The sequence below is a fragment of the Notolabrus celidotus genome, chromosome 15 (genome assembly GCF_009762535.1).
Source record: "Notolabrus celidotus isolate fNotCel1 chromosome 15, fNotCel1.pri, whole genome shotgun sequence".
Lineage (NCBI taxonomy): Eukaryota > Metazoa > Chordata > Actinopteri > Labriformes > Labridae > Notolabrus > Notolabrus celidotus.
The window spans coordinates 14,268,280-14,284,017 of record NC_048286.1 but is presented as its reverse complement, the minus strand read 5'-3'; the positions used below and the strand labels follow the sequence as shown (position 1 = coordinate 14,284,017).

The window sequence follows — 15,738 nt, the reverse complement described above, 5'->3', positions numbered from 1 at the left end:
GCATTGTTCTTCAAAGTGCTCTTTCCCACTGCCCTATTTCAAAGCACGATTATCGCGTCAAAGACTTCAAATGTCACTGGAAAAACCAAACACGTTGAATCAAGCCTGATAATGGCTGTCTCTCAAAATGGCTTGGATTAAGCTGATACGTTGAACTGTGCTGAAACCTTATACTGAAAAAGCCAGCATAGGTTGTTGTTAGCATGGGTGTTTTTGCATTTCATCCTTTCTAAGTTGTAAACACATGAACCAAACTTGACATGATAATGAGAAAACTATACTGAATTTCTAACAGCCATGAAACTATCCTATAATTTCATTCTCATTCAATTTGATGATTACTTTCTTCATGAATTGTTTGATTGCCAAAACATTCAAGAAAAGTTAAAAATGAGAAAAGAACAGATACCACACTGAGGTTAAGGTATGAATAATTTTAAATGAGCTACCTTTCCTACTATTTGAGACGTTTTCAGGGCTTGAAATTAATTTCTTTACTTGGCAGCACTTCAAAAAGTTAGGAGCACCAGCAAAAATGTTGGAGCACCTATACCTAAAATTGAGAAGCACCAGATATACAGAACATTTCTTTTAATGAAACAAAACAACACCACTGCTGAGGTTTTACACTTCCTGGAGCCAGGATCTGAAATTTGGTCTCCTTGCTCTCTCTCCCTCCTCCATCCATCTCTTCCCTGAGGCTGAGGCATCAAACGTCTTGAAAGGAGGGACCCTAAACACTGTCCCTGCCTATAATTGTGTTCGACAATTAAAATATAATCTGCATGTTGCACATCTGCAATTTTTTTATATTCAATTCTATTAGTTTGTCTCCCTCTCTTTTGCTCTCTCTCTCTCTCTTTGGTGCCATTGAACATACAGTACATGTAATGATACATTTAATACACAGCTCACTCCTGTCTTGGTTACAGCATATTAAAGCTCCAACATGTACACTGTCACATGGTAATGAAGTGAAGTGAAAGGGAGTGGTTGAGGCTATTACTGACCAATCAAAAATCAGCAATAATCAGGAATTAAAGTTAAGAAAGTCAGGCTGATGTTTGGTTGTGTTAGCACTGGATTGAATGGAACAGTAGTTGAACAATAATGCCTAATAAGACGCCCATGTCACTCTAGACTGATGACATAACACTGTATCTTTTAACGTCATCACTAATCAACCAATCACTGTATGTATGATGTTTTGTAGTGAAATTGGTGGGGAAAAAAAAGGTTGCACCAAAATAATTATTTAAACATTTGCACACAAATGCTCCCAAATATATTTTTAAGGCCCCACAAATTTAGAATTTTGCAGAAGAGCCGAAATTCAGAACAATTTATTCAACAAAACTAAACACATCAGATCAGAGAGTATGTGGGTAAACAATGTCAGTTGTTTTTACTGGGTGTGGCTATTTTTAGTTGAGCTAGCATGACCAACCTTCCAGGTTAACGTCCACATGCCTGTGCTGGTTACTAATCGCTCCAGTTGAATGGTTATATTCCAGTTCAACCAGATACAGTCTGCCTACAGCTTTACCTCCATTACGTAGATCAAAATACTGCCAAACCACGCCACGCTACGAGATGACACCTGTCATCTGTGCTTGTTTACACCCAGGTAGTAGAGCATTAAGAGGAGCTACACCCCTGGCTAGTGAAGGGTGGCTGCACTAGAGCTTGGACACAATATATGACTAACATTTCAGGCCTAAAATAATAAAATATGAATAATTTAACTAACTTGTAATCGTGAGGGGGGTGACAGTTTATTGCTCAGTTGACTAAATGGAAACATCCAAACTAGTAACCTCAGAGGACTTAGTATGGCATAAATCTACACTTGATTCCATCAAGGTTTGACACAATCCCACTGGCTAACAGAAGAGTTCATGTTTGCATGGTATGATAAATGAAGGTAGGAAACTCTGAGACTGCTTTCTCTAGACGCATTGTTATGAAACGTGGTTGGACAGAATACCCTAACACCCCACCAGACTGCTGCTGGGATTTGTCATATCTCTGTGACAGCTTGACAATCCATCATGAAACTTGTTGCACACACTTCAAAAAGTCCATAAACTGGTACTGAAACTATGCCATCATCCAGAGGGAAATTCTGTTCCTGTCACAATATCTGGGGCTGAGGTCAAATGGGACACAAACAGATCGATGTTAATGCTGCTTGTCTTCATTTCTTTCTCTTTTTCTTTCTTTTCAGACTCATTCGTCAACAGCCAGGAATGGACATTGAGTCGATCAGTGCCAGAGCTGAAAGTGGTGAGTAACATGTCATCTTTTTTATCAGCCCCTGTGTTGATTTGTCCTCAGAGGTTTCATCCTACTGATAGATTTAAATGTCACTGGGAAGAAAAACATGTTCAACCGGTTTTGCATCTTACATGAGAGGGGGCAGTTGAGAGATTGGCTGGACTTTTCTCCGGCTCATAGTGGGTGATTTTTAATGGGATGCGTTGGCATGGAGATACCGGGTGGCTTGCAGTAGGACGCAGGATGAGTGACAGTTTTGGGCTAGACTCGTGACACATCCTGGGTCTGATCCCACCCGCCAGTAAAGCACACACACACACAGCTACTGCCAAGTGCACAACTTACATCCTCACGCTTTAATGCCTCACACTTATAAAGCAAAACTTCACTCCACCATTCTGACAGTTGATATTATATTTCTGTGTTAGGTGAATCCATTAATATGTGGCACCTTGCAAAAAGAGAGAACTTCAATGGAAAAAAGTAAAAGGGGAAACTCCCAGGGAGCTCAAAGACAAACTTGCTTTCTTTGCTTCAAACACTTTAAACGCATCTGTGTCCTTTTTATGTTTCTAAGGTGTTAATTGGCAGCTAGCTTCCACACAGGGGTTTGTTAAATGAACCTGGAAAGACTGAATTAAAAGTCTGAAAATACCTATTATTCATTTCAAAATGTTCAAACACAGGCTGTTCAGACTAGTGAAGGTCATGCTGAAAGAGGTTGGTCATATGTCTGCGAAGCTTTTTCATGTAATAACAAAAACAGTGAAAGCGATGATAGGGCCAGGAAACATCTGCTACAACACTGATCAGTACGCAGGTTTTGTAGTTTCAGGATGGGAACTAAACCTTATTTTATTGACCTCTCTTGATCACCAGATCCACACTCTTTGATATTCCTACATCAAGCTCAAGCATCTACATAGAAGGATGAAAGTTTTGTGCTGTAACAGTGCTGATACAGCTTTCTGTTTTCACAAGGTCTATATACCAGCAGGTCACAAAGCCCAATAGTTTAAAAACAGCAGGAGCATTAGTTTAGTGGTGCTTTCAGAGTCGATTTTCGTTGACTCACAGCCTTTACTGCACACAGCCTACAACTTTTGCTAACTTGGAGCTTATTCATAGTTTGTTCTACTGGGGTTCCTACTCTGTTATATATATATATATACTTCAGTTATGGAGAGGGTGAGCTGGGAAAGGCCTTTAACAGATTCTCTCTCTTGTGCCGCAAACTTCCCTATAATTAGAACCATACCTGACTCTAACACCCACTAATGATCTAAAGAAGAAGAGGGCGATGGTGGGCAGTGGAGGCGGAGAAGAGGGAGGAGATGAAGTATGTTGCAGCCTTTGTTCTTCCCAGACATGCTGGCATCATCAGCCCACCCTCCGCCATCATCACCCTGAAGGCGCAGTTGTTAGGTCTGGGCTACACACCAGGGAGAGGAAGCAGGGGAAAGATTGCAACCAAAGCAATGCATGTTAGAGGACTTTCCTCATAATGTTTCAGCACCACAAAGCCTCAGTGTATTAAGACCAAATCGTGGTTTTCTAAGGACTTGTTTCTTAACTGCAAACCATATGTTCTTTCTCATTGCCCACCATTTTCTAAGAATAGCAGATGTTTTTTTCTTGAATTTTCTTCCAGGCAGCTGTTTCAGTTTATGTCACTATAGAGTGAAAATGTCCTGTTAGAGAAGCCATTCATCAAACTCAAAAAATGTAATTATCTTCCATTATTGTTGCGTGAACGTTGTATTAGTTTGCATTGTACAACCCAACTTATAATATGTGTGAGAAAAACTGCCCATGAAATATAGTTGAAACAAATTGGGCCAACGTTTAACAGGATATTGAAGCTACACACATTTTTTCGATAAGGATCCATTTCATTTTCTATTTACAGCTGATAAAGTAACCTGGTGGAATACATAGGAACATTTGTTTTTTCCAGCAATTTACCTAATTCTTAATTACATAACTGTGTACATTATTTTTGATGGAAATGTATTCATAGTTTTCCTACAAATGTATATTTTTAGAAAGGGATGCACAACATCAGTATCAGCCTAAAAGTCTTTAAAAGTTAACTACTGTCGTCAGGTGGTAATGAACATTTTTTGCCTATGTGCAGTTGATAGGATGATGCATTAAGTATGCACACACAATGACAGCTCAAGCACACAAACAGTCAACTTAAAGATGTCAAGTGTATGGAAGTATTTTAAAGTGTTGTAAAGTAAACAGTCAGCAAAATAGCGGTTTGCTATGATTGTGAAGCACAGATGATATGAGTTTTTTTTTTATTATTATTATTTTTGATATTAAGTGTGTTTTTATTATTGTTACATTTTGAAAGGTGACCTTGCATGTCCTGAAAGGCGCCTATAAATTTTTTTTACACCTTTAACACTACTCGTATAATTGTGCATTTAAAGAACCGTCATCCAGAACTGCAGCAAGAGTTTCTGAAAAGTTAGAACAAAAAGAGTCGCCACCAGAGAAAAACTCAGACAGTCACAATAAGACTAACAGGTCAATTCTAGTACAGGAGAGACATTGTGTTCTTAAAAATAAAAGGTGTTCATGTATCAGTATCTTTACGGGACAAAATGAGTTTGGAAATTATTAATTATTCATTTGATAATTAAATTGTTATATTATTTTAATTATTATTCATGAAATTAGCACCTCAGATATCAGCAAATATTCCAATATTGTGCATCTCTATTTTTAACCTTATTTCATATTTTTATCATATATATTTTTTGTCATATGTCATTAATTCAACAGTTAAAGGCAATGGTGCTGTTAGCAGGATCTGTTTTAAAAACTTTTTTCCTGGTGATGCATTCAAGAAAAGTTGTAAAAATGAGATTTGATGTCTGCAAACATATTCCTTTAATCAGGGATGCTCTGACCTATTTAAGTATCATTAGGATAGTGATATGGGCTTTTGGTATCCGCTGATACAGAGTACTGATCTGATACCAGCGTGACAGTAACGATGTGTATCTCTCTCAATGAGCATGATACTAGGAGTTATATGTGTCAGACAATATCCGGCTTTTCTAACTTTGTCGAATGAACTTAAATGAATGAACTGTTTTTACAATCTGCCAGACTCTCTGGCGACAACTTGGAGTGACATCACTCACTGCGCTGTGACCTTAAACCTTCTCTGAATACGAGCTGATTGTATGTGTACTAAAGTGCTGTCCATGACTTTTATCTTATCTTATCGTAACTTATCTAATCATTTTTTAACCATGCTCATTAAACAATTCTATGATTTACCTTGTAAAAAAAAGAACATAGTTTGCAGTTGCAGGCTTGATGTCAACATTAACCACCACTTAGCTTGAGGGTTAAATTTTAGCCTTGGAAACAGCCGCTTGACAAAATAATTTCCAACACAGTGCCAGCTAAGCTTGTATTTACTTGTAACCACACCGTGTTGCCTTTTCTCCACGTATGCAGTTCCTGAGCGTGTTTGAAAGCTTCAGAAACACAAAGTAAAAGGACCTTGTGCTCGTCAGGTCACCATTACGGTCCTTTGAGTCTACATATGCTCGTGGTTTGTACTTGTCATGTTACGCTTGTCAGAAATAATCACTGTGTTTTGCTCTTGACCTTGTAGGGCATTGTGGGAAATCTGTCCAGTGGGAAGTCCGCCTTGGTCCACCGGTACTTGACAGGCACATATGTGCAGGAGGAGTCTCCTGAAGGTAAGAGTGGGTTGTGGGTCAGGAGGTGGTTAGAAACAATTTAGATGCTTTGTGTTTATTCTGTGTCTTATCACCTTCATGTCAGGCTGCTAAGTTACCCCACAGCTTGTCCATCTGAATCCACTGGGAAGAGAAAATAGTATCAGCCCCACACAAAATAAAACCAAATCTAGTTTGATGACAGTGTTAGCTTGATGTGTCTGAAATAAACAAACATAAGTGCTGTACAGGCCGATAATGACTGTATTAGGATATTTGCGGGGAGCATTCTACTTCACATTCTGTGATCATTTCTTTAATATACATAGGTTATTATGCATATAGTGTATTAGTTAATATCAAGCTTAGGATGCCAAAACTTGTAATTTGGTGCCTTCAGTTTATAAATGTCCCTTTTTATTTCTTCACTAGAACTGGTGAGATAATGATACAGCTTACATTTCCTGTAAATGGTAACTGTGAAGATTATTATTTGTAGAAACATGAGCTTTAAAGTGAACCACATAATTTCTCTGAGAGTATAAATCTCTTTTTTTAAATTCCAATAAAAAACAGATTACTTTTTGCATGCACTATTGAAGAAAAAAAAACAGTGAACCATGTTTTGTAAGGTCTATTTAAGAGCAGAGAGAGACCCCTGTAATTTCCTTTCACTCTCTGAGGTTCTCAGATCAGATATTTTTCAAGTTATCAGCAGACTCATAATGAGAATGCCCCCTTCTGGCCATAGAGGTAAGTCCTCCTGTCAGACATCCACAAAGATGTTGGCAAACCCAGAGTTAACTGATGATCTTTGAGGGCTTTGCAGTGTTTCATTTTAGTGTAATTATAGTGAGGATGAGACATGAAGCGCATAATTAGTTTCTGGCATTTTGCTGCACCGAGGGAGAAAAATCCTCATAGCTTAATTAGTCCTTGAGAAATCAATGTTAGAAATGCCGGAAAAAACAGAACAAGCGTTGTTGCTGTAATCAAGGAGACATGTCAGCTCAGATACATCTGCATGTGTTCCTTTTTAACATTCCTGGGTGTTGCTGCTGAGACACAACATACCTGTCTCATGATTGGCAGCGTCTCTTAGTATTTCATGTAACACCGGCTTCACTCAACATCAGGTATTTACATTGCAGCAGTGTTGCCCAGCAGAGGAAGGTTCAGCGATGGCTGTTTCTTCAGTGTTTTGTTCCTGGGCTTTTGCTATGATATCTGAAAAAAGGTACTGGGGTGTGTTGCCATGGCAACACCGGATGGAGCTCTGTTGGATTGTGGCTCTGTGTCAAGGTCTAAGCCTCCATGTAAGCAGAGTATGCTTACTGCGTGTTAACCATGCCTACCAACTTACCGTCCCTCTGTAGGCTGTCTGCAAGGTTATTAGTGGCCTCTTTCTATGTGAGGTTGAGCCTCGCATTCAAATGATACATAATCGCTTTCATCATGTTGAGGAAATGTGTTTCATGCTGAAGAGAACGGCAGTCTGTCTCATTTATCCACATCACTGGCTTTTGTTTCCCTTTAGATACATTGTGTTGGCTCATTTCGAAACAAAGGCAACAACATCCTGAATCATTATGTAAGAGAAATGTTTACTTCAAATTCCATCCATGTTGTCCACCAGAGCTGTGTGTTTTCATCACAGATACTGGTTTCAGAGAGACTTCTCCTAATCTGTTCTGGCATATATACATGCTTGCCAAGCTCCGTACAAATTATTCAGATAAATCTTTGGTTTTCTGCTCCTTTTTTGATCCAGTCTTTTTCGCGCTTTGTAATGAGATCCTCCTCATCTTTTTTTGCTTTTTAGACAAGATTCAGCAACACACAGACACATAGTTTCTCAGTCCTTTGTCTGAATCTCCAAAAGCTCTGTGACTTTAGTTAAAAAAAAAAAAAAAAAAAGTCTGGCTGGAGGTATGTGAATCTCTCTCTCCCTGTTACACAACCAGCATCCAGCAGGGCTGAAGAGCCTGTGCTAAAGGCTGGGAGAATCCCCTATTTGCCAAGCGGGCTGAAGTGGACTTAACAGGGTGGAAGTATGGCTCAAGTGGATATGTATTGCTTTCTGAGACAGGGATACTGTCCGCCTATAAAAATTACAGGGCCAGTTTTCTGTATGGCCCTCACTGCTCCTCTGTGATGTGACATCTGCGGTTCTTAATATGATGCTTGAACACTGCGATCTCTGACACTCTATTATCTAATCACATGAAGATCTAAGCCAACGTGTCTGCTTATGAAACTCACAGGAAACTGACAAGTGTAACAGGTGCACTCTAACTCTGCCCGAACATCTGCTGTCTGCAGCATCATTTATTACTTGATACATTTCATGATCATTCCTCGACCGACTCAAATTTGTGCATTATTCAATTTTGTACAATATATTTTAGCATACATTCGTATTCATAAGGCACCATTTTCTCTCCCAGGGACATCTCTAGCCTCACAACTTTCTCATTTGAATGTTTTTAATCTCCACAGGATCGCAAACCATCCAAAATGATATGCAGAATCTAATTTACTGCACAGTTCCGCCATTGGCCTCTTTTTTTTATCTGCAGCCCGCTTTGCTCGCGGCAAGGAATATGGATATGTATCACAAAAGAAATGAAGAAAAGTGGAGAGGAAGTCAAGGCTGCATGGGGGTGAAGTGTTAGCTCCTTGCTGCTATCCTGTGGATTTGGTGTGACCTGAGGCAAACCAGCTCATAAAAAAGAGCAGATTTTTCTTCTCTGATTTTATCCCTCGTGCCTTCCTTTGCTCTAATCATTCTCCTTGCCTTGTTATTTCATTTCTAAGTATAATAAGTTGTGTTGTGAGCTCTGTAGAAACCAATCTTCAATACCACACATGCAGTCTGATAATGTTTGTGAAGTGAAAGTTGAGCCTCTCCAGGACTGGTGGCAGTGGCGCTGAACTTGTTCCCTCAGCAGCTGTGTATTAGACACGCTAAATGGCAATTTCTCGCCCACGTAATTGGCTCCAGAGAGACCTGGTTTCCTGTGGGCATATGATCCTAACAACCACACATTCAGGAGGTCTAATTTTAGAGCTGCACTTCAAACTTATACACATCTCACCAAACTTTTTCATCAAGCTGTGTTTTGATATTAAATTTGACTATTTGGTACATCGTCTTTGTTTTTAGAATTAGTGAGTAGGAAAATGTGCCTGCATCCTTTTTCTCCATGGGGATCCTCTGATGCTCAGTTATTTTTTATTTCAAGAAAGACGGTTTTCCAATAAGATCATGTACCAACTCTAAAGCAGGCTAAAATGTCTCAAGTATGAAGTTGAAACAAATCATGACCGAATGTTTTTTCCTCAGGTGGACGGTTCAAGAAAGAAATCGTGGTTGATGGACAGAGCTACCTACTTCTGATCAGAGATGAAGGAGGGCCTCCAGAGTTGCAGGTAAGAGTCTGGATCAGGGATGCAAATTCTATTTTTTAAAGTAATTTTTCTGGGACATTGTTTGCCTTTATTGATTGGACAGCTGAAGAGAGACAGGAAGTGTGGGGAGTAGAGGGCGGTGGAGTACATGCAGGCCAGGACTAGAGTCGAGCTAGCAACTGCTGCGACAAGGACTATAGCTTCTTTATATGGGGCGTGCCTAGACCGCTAGGCCACCAGGCCACCGATGCCCTAGGGATGCAAATTCGTATTATTTTCTTTAAGCAATTTTTGAAAAACTCTTTTGAAAAATGTAGCATTTTCTTATGACTAATACACCAATAAAACCAAATGGGTTTCCTCATAAATCATAGTATTTAATATTCCAAAGCAACATAATGCATTTAACTGACAGTGTTACTTAAGTACAGAACATAAAGAGGTGAACACATTATTTAACATGCTGAATATCAACATGCAAAGCAGGCTCATACAAATCATTGCGGAAGATCGCATGGTGCATGGCTGCAGCCCCGGCAGAGCATCCCTGCAGGGCGCACCACCTATAGCCTGTGGGTTTGCATAGAAACATGCTCTAAACGTCAAACACCACCCTGATAGCTGAATGTAATATGAGACTACACCTTGTTTATCTCAACCTAAAAAAAAAACGAAAAAGCAAAAGGCATGTTCCTAACAATCAATTACTGGATACTTAATTCATTGCAAACATCCAAGTTTAGATCCAGATGAAAATGTTGCTGTTCCATGAAGCTGCATGGCGTGACAACTAAAAAGGTGCCTGCAAACTCATGCAAACTGGAAGCGTTTAGAGACAGACCATTGCTTCTCTGCAGGACTGTCAGGAGTGCTGTCACAGCACTCTGTAGTAGTTCTATCAAAAGCATTCAAGAGGCAGCAGCAGATCAATGAGTGAGCTCGGCCAAAACCATTTTTTGTGGTCAAAGGGACAATACAACACCTAATTGTTCTATTAGTGTGTGAAAAAGGAAGAATAATGGAGCTACTCCTTCATCCAACGTGTGCTTATGTGAGAATATTGGTCTCATATCCTGAAACTCTGTCACTATTTAATGCTTTCTTCTTCACGATTAAAATAGAGGAAACGCTTCCTGGTAATCCAGCCTTGTGTTATGACAGAGCAGACATCAGGCTCTTATCCTCAGTTATTCTTCAGCCATGTTTTACCAGACAGTACCTCCCATTTGTAGCTTTCGCGGGACTTAGATGTGCTAAAGAAAAGGAATCTGTGTTTAATACCACTTCATCCAGCTTGGGTCCAGCAGTCAAGGATTCGTTTTAACTAAAGCTTTTGCATTGATAGCATAGGATCTCCATTATCCTGTTTTAAGCTGATAGTAAAATGTTCTATTTGTTGAACTAAGATTTGTTTTGAATCCAGAGCATTGGCTTCATCTTCTTTGGTAACTACTTTTTTATATTCAAAGTTTCAGTTTGAAGCTAACTTGGAAATCAGATGGTTGTCCTAGTTAAAAGCAAAATATTTTTCTGTAACCTTGTTCAAAGTATAATGCATGCAAAATACTGAGGCAGAAGTACAGCTACATTTAATTAAATCTGCAATTATCAATACTTAAACATAAACGGTGGATCAAATGACTGTTCAGAGTGAAAAGGTCTCTTGTTCAGATGCAGGAGACAGATGGTTTTTACCAAAACTCTCTGATAAACCTGCTGTTCGTCACATGCCCTGCACCAAACAGCAGACAAAGTTAGCTGAAGGCTGGCTGCTACAGAGCCAGTTTCCCCCTCAGGGAGAGAGCTTCTAAAGAGCACAACGCAGCTAAAGGAAGAGTGGATATTTGCTGGTCAGAAGCAAAACAACAGGAAATGACTGTTCATGTTGCCCCATGTCTGCTGGATATGCAAATATGCAACTGTTTGCTAACACATTTACATTACTGTCTGAAAGAGTAAGTAAAATTTAGTAAGTAAATTTATTTAGTATAGCACCTTTCACAGAATAAAATCACAAAGAAATGACGATGTATCAGTCCGCACAACACTTCCATTCACTTAGCTAACAAGCAAGAATGGTGTATTTTCAATCCTTGACTGTTCAAAACTTAATGGGGTACAAAGAAAATGTCAACAAAACCCCCACTTAAGAACACCAGCTATATTTCTTGTGACTTGATTCATAAGATTCAGTGTTTTTAGCCACGTGTGAGCTTAGTTTGAATGAAGCATGCGTTTTTATCAGCAGCCTCTGACACCTGTCCAGGCCAAGCCACCGATTTACACCGGCATTATGCTCAGGCGGGTTAGGGGAATAGAGCAGAGTTCAGCTCAGTTGTCAGCTGCCTGTATAATTAGTGGCATAATTAAAGGCCTCCATTATGTTCACACTCGCAGGAGGCTGAGCAGAGTTGTGGCTTTGAGGCTTGATTTGCCATTCATTCCCTTTGGGGGTCTGTGTGACACTTGAAAGCTGAATGAAAGAGAGGGTGATACAGGAGGACAGTTATCACCTGATTTCCTCTGTTAGTGGTACTGTGGGCTCTGCGTAGCCTCTCTCCTACAATGGACGGTGATTAGGATTGATTTCCTCCGCTCAAGGGAAACCTCTCTGCCCGCTCGATCATAAAACCAGGCAGAGATTGTGGATGTATGTGACGCAGACAATACAAAGATTCCTAGATTACGATAGAATGCAGAAAAAGAGATAAGGATGCAATAGTAGTGTTTCATCATTCACTGTCATTCCACCTACTGGCACTATGCATAAGAATGAGGCAATCAGTATTTTGGCTGTTGCTACACTGCCCCCCTCTGTCTGTATGAATGAACTGCAGTCAGAAGAAGTCAGTAACAGTAATAATGTCTGTATTCGAGGGATATAGCCATTTTAAAGTGTCCATAAAAGAGCAAACTGTTGAAACTGTTATTGAAAAGTATTATCAAAGTAGAAAGATATTTTAATAATTCCTGTGTCACAAAAAAGTTAAATCATGTTGTTCAGAATTGCAAAACAAAGACAACTTTAATACTAGACAAGGATTAAGAGTTACATGAAAGATGAGATACTTTATTGATTGCAGGTGGGGGGGATTGGTTGTTGTAGCAACACAGACATAGTAGCAAGTACAAGAATAATAACAATAGAAAAAATAAGAGTAGAGAAAAACAAAAACTACTACTACTATTATTATTATTAATTATTTATTATTCAATAATAATGATAAAGAATAGATGAATTAGATAAAACAAAAAAAATAGAGGTATATATAAATGTTAAAAAAGGGTATAAATAGTTGTAATTATACAGCAGGGTTCCCACGCATCCTGGAAAAACTGGAAAACCTGGAAAACAGTTGACCAGTTTTCCAGTACTGGAAAACACCTGGAAAATGGGAGAAAAAGTAAAATGTCCTGGAAATCAGGGATTGTCCTGGAAATTATTCCAACATGGCTGTGTGCGACCTGACAAGGTTAAAAAAACACATCCTCATTCAACATTTGTGGCCATTTTTGTCATTCAGATCTATTTAGGTCAATTTATGCACTGATCCTCTGATTATTATTATTATTATTATTATTATTTATTTCACTAAGGCAGCTTCCAGATTCCTTTGCTGACTCTTTTGTTTTTTTCTTAGCTAATTATATATTTTTTGAGAAAAGAGAAAGCTGAGATGAGAGTTGCCCATCATTGTTGCTTGGTTGCACTAATAAAGTGCTGTACATCTGTGGTTGCATTATTCTATTATCAATTTGCCATCATTTTTAAGCATGTAAGAGATGATTTCATCGATAGCCATAGACTACATATACTCAATGTAGACTTCCACTGAGAGGAACACATTAGACTATTTAGGAACTAAATTAGGAACTAAATTTAGACTGTCATACCAGCTTAATCACCGAAAATGTCCTTGAAATGTCCTGGAAAATGATCTTTGGAAAAGAGTGGGAACCCTGATACAGGCAGTTAGGACATGTGATGCTAAAGTGACAAGTTCAAGTGACAGTCATAGGATAAAGTGACATTGTGTGATAATGACAGATGGCAACGGGGTCACTCCAGGGTGATGTAGACTGTGATAAGATGTATAAAAAATGACAAAAGTCTAAGGTGAGACCTTTAGTTAAAGTGCATATATAAAAGAAAATGGCCTAAAAGAAGGATGGAAAGAAGATAACTAATACATGAACTATCAAATTTCTTTCTGGAGAAGTATGCTTTGAAGGATTTGCTGAGTTTGCTGATTTAAGTTGTAAATCATCAAAATGTATTTATCAGAAGTGTAAATACTGCACAGAAAATGTACCCTGTCTACTTAAAAAAGTCCTATTTCAGTTTATTAATCATCACAGCTGCGTAAGATGCATATTTGGTCCATGATCGTTTTTCTGGATTAGTTATGCCAGGCAGTTGCTGGTATGTTAACTTCTCTTACTCAGGTGAAAGGTGAGCACAGATGAACTTCACATTTCAGTGTGTAAATGTGAAAACAGTCTCCATGTGTTGACTCTGAACATGCATCATTCTTTTAAATGATTTGATGGTAAAGTAACAATAACTGAAGCTCATTTCTTTTTAATGAAGTTGCAGCTGAATAGTGTAAATGCAGTTGAAACAATAATTCTGCGACAAAAACGAAGAAATCTGTTGTGTGATAGTTGTGCACGAGAGAAGCAGCTCATATTTCACAGTGCTTCAACACTCCACCTCTGCTCTGTCCTCAGTTCGCCGCCTGGGTGGATGCGGTGGTTTTCGTCTTCAGCCTGGAGGATGAAATCAGCTTCCAGACGGTCTACAATTACTTCTTGCGCCTATCCAGCTACAGGAACACAGCTGAGGTCCCCATGGTCCTCGTTGGAACACAAGGTGATACCCTACATCTGATACATTTGTCTTGTCAGGATATTGCTTCCTCCATTGTGGAATTACACACTACACTACTACACAAAGGGTGAACTACATGGCCTTAACATTGTCTCCACACTCAGAACATGGGATTAAAAGATGTTTCAAAGCTTGTAATGAAAAGATTGTGTTATTACGTTTTGTCTGTATGTTGATAACTGATATACAGCAGACTATTTCTGTGTTAATACAAGATGTTGATAGTGTAGAAAGTATTTAAAAAACTTGTAATGGAGCCACACACTCATATTGCGTGACATGTATCATCATTCTATAAGAGGATTACATTGAGTCACTCTGACATACACTTTCCTTCTGCTACAAATACTTCACAACATGTCAACAGTATTTTGATACACAGCTAAACATAACCCCCAACTATCTGCCATTTCCTCCTGTTTTGATAGAACTACACGTTTCTCAACCTGCATTACATGATAGCATATCCTTAAGTATGTTTATAATACAAATATATTGAATTATATCTTTACTCACCTTGCTCTTTTAGATGCAATTAGTGCTGCAAATCCCAGAGTGATCGACGACTCCCGGGCCAGAAAGCTGTCAAACGACCTGAAGCGCTGCACATACTATGAGACTTGCTCCACCTATGGCCTGAATGTGGAGAGAGTCTTCCAAGACGGTGAGGAGGGTGTAAAAAAAAAGAAGTGTAATCAGGTTATATTGAGTGGTAATACAAAGTCTTGCTCAGAAATGATGACATATTAAAAGAACAAGAATATTGTCTAAACTCAAAACAAGAGGGTAAGTCATCAGTTATGTCAGAATATAAGGACTATTCTATAAACTGACCGACAACTTTGCTACTGATTTTTGTTCATGTGCATTTCAAACACTCAGAGCTAATAGATCAGTTCATGCATTAATGTTTTGGCATGCTTGACATTTTTTGTTTTGCTGTATACACGTTAAAATTATTTTTCTTGTGCGTGCCAAGCAGCTATGATTGGGGTATACTCTGACATTAACAAGTTTAATTAAATAAGGGACACAACAGGCGTTTAAATGGAGTTCAATAAAGTTCTTGAGACACTACAGTTATTTTAGAAGTTAGAATCATCATTTTTCTTTCAAATGTGGAGATGTTATCAAGAGACCGGTTAATATTCAGTTGTATATAAATTATGGAACAGCCTTCTAATGTCTCTGAAAAGTATCTGAGGTTTTCCCAGGGTCCTGAAACTGGTAGATGGAAACTCAGCTCCATTATCCCCTCGGGCTGCAGCTCCTTTGAAGGCCTGTCATCCCTTCACCAAACATCTGAATATGTAACACAACGCTCACTTTGCATTTCGTTGACTTGGTGCACAGGCACGTTGTCTTCCCCTCCCTGCCTTAATTGCTTCCTGAAGCCCAATTTGAAATAATTGAAAGAGATGAAGGAGTGTTTGCTGTCCACAGAAGTCA

At 38.9% G+C, this 15,738-nt stretch overlaps 1 protein-coding gene across 1 annotated transcript in view; it reads left to right on the top strand.

The window, feature by feature from the left end:
- Window positions 1-15,738, top strand: part of agap3 (ArfGAP with GTPase domain, ankyrin repeat and PH domain 3) — a 134,668-nt gene that overhangs the window by 64,438 nt on the left and 54,492 nt on the right. Inside the window, exons 2-6 of the mRNA XM_034702520.1 lie at window positions 2,228-2,286; window positions 5,921-6,008; window positions 9,334-9,419; window positions 14,130-14,271; window positions 14,819-14,953. Of these exons, the coding sequence (XP_034558411.1) occupies window positions 2,228-2,286; window positions 5,921-6,008; window positions 9,334-9,419; window positions 14,130-14,271; window positions 14,819-14,953 (510 nt within the window). The remainder of the gene's footprint in view (window positions 1-2,227; window positions 2,287-5,920; window positions 6,009-9,333; window positions 9,420-14,129; window positions 14,272-14,818; window positions 14,954-15,738) is intronic.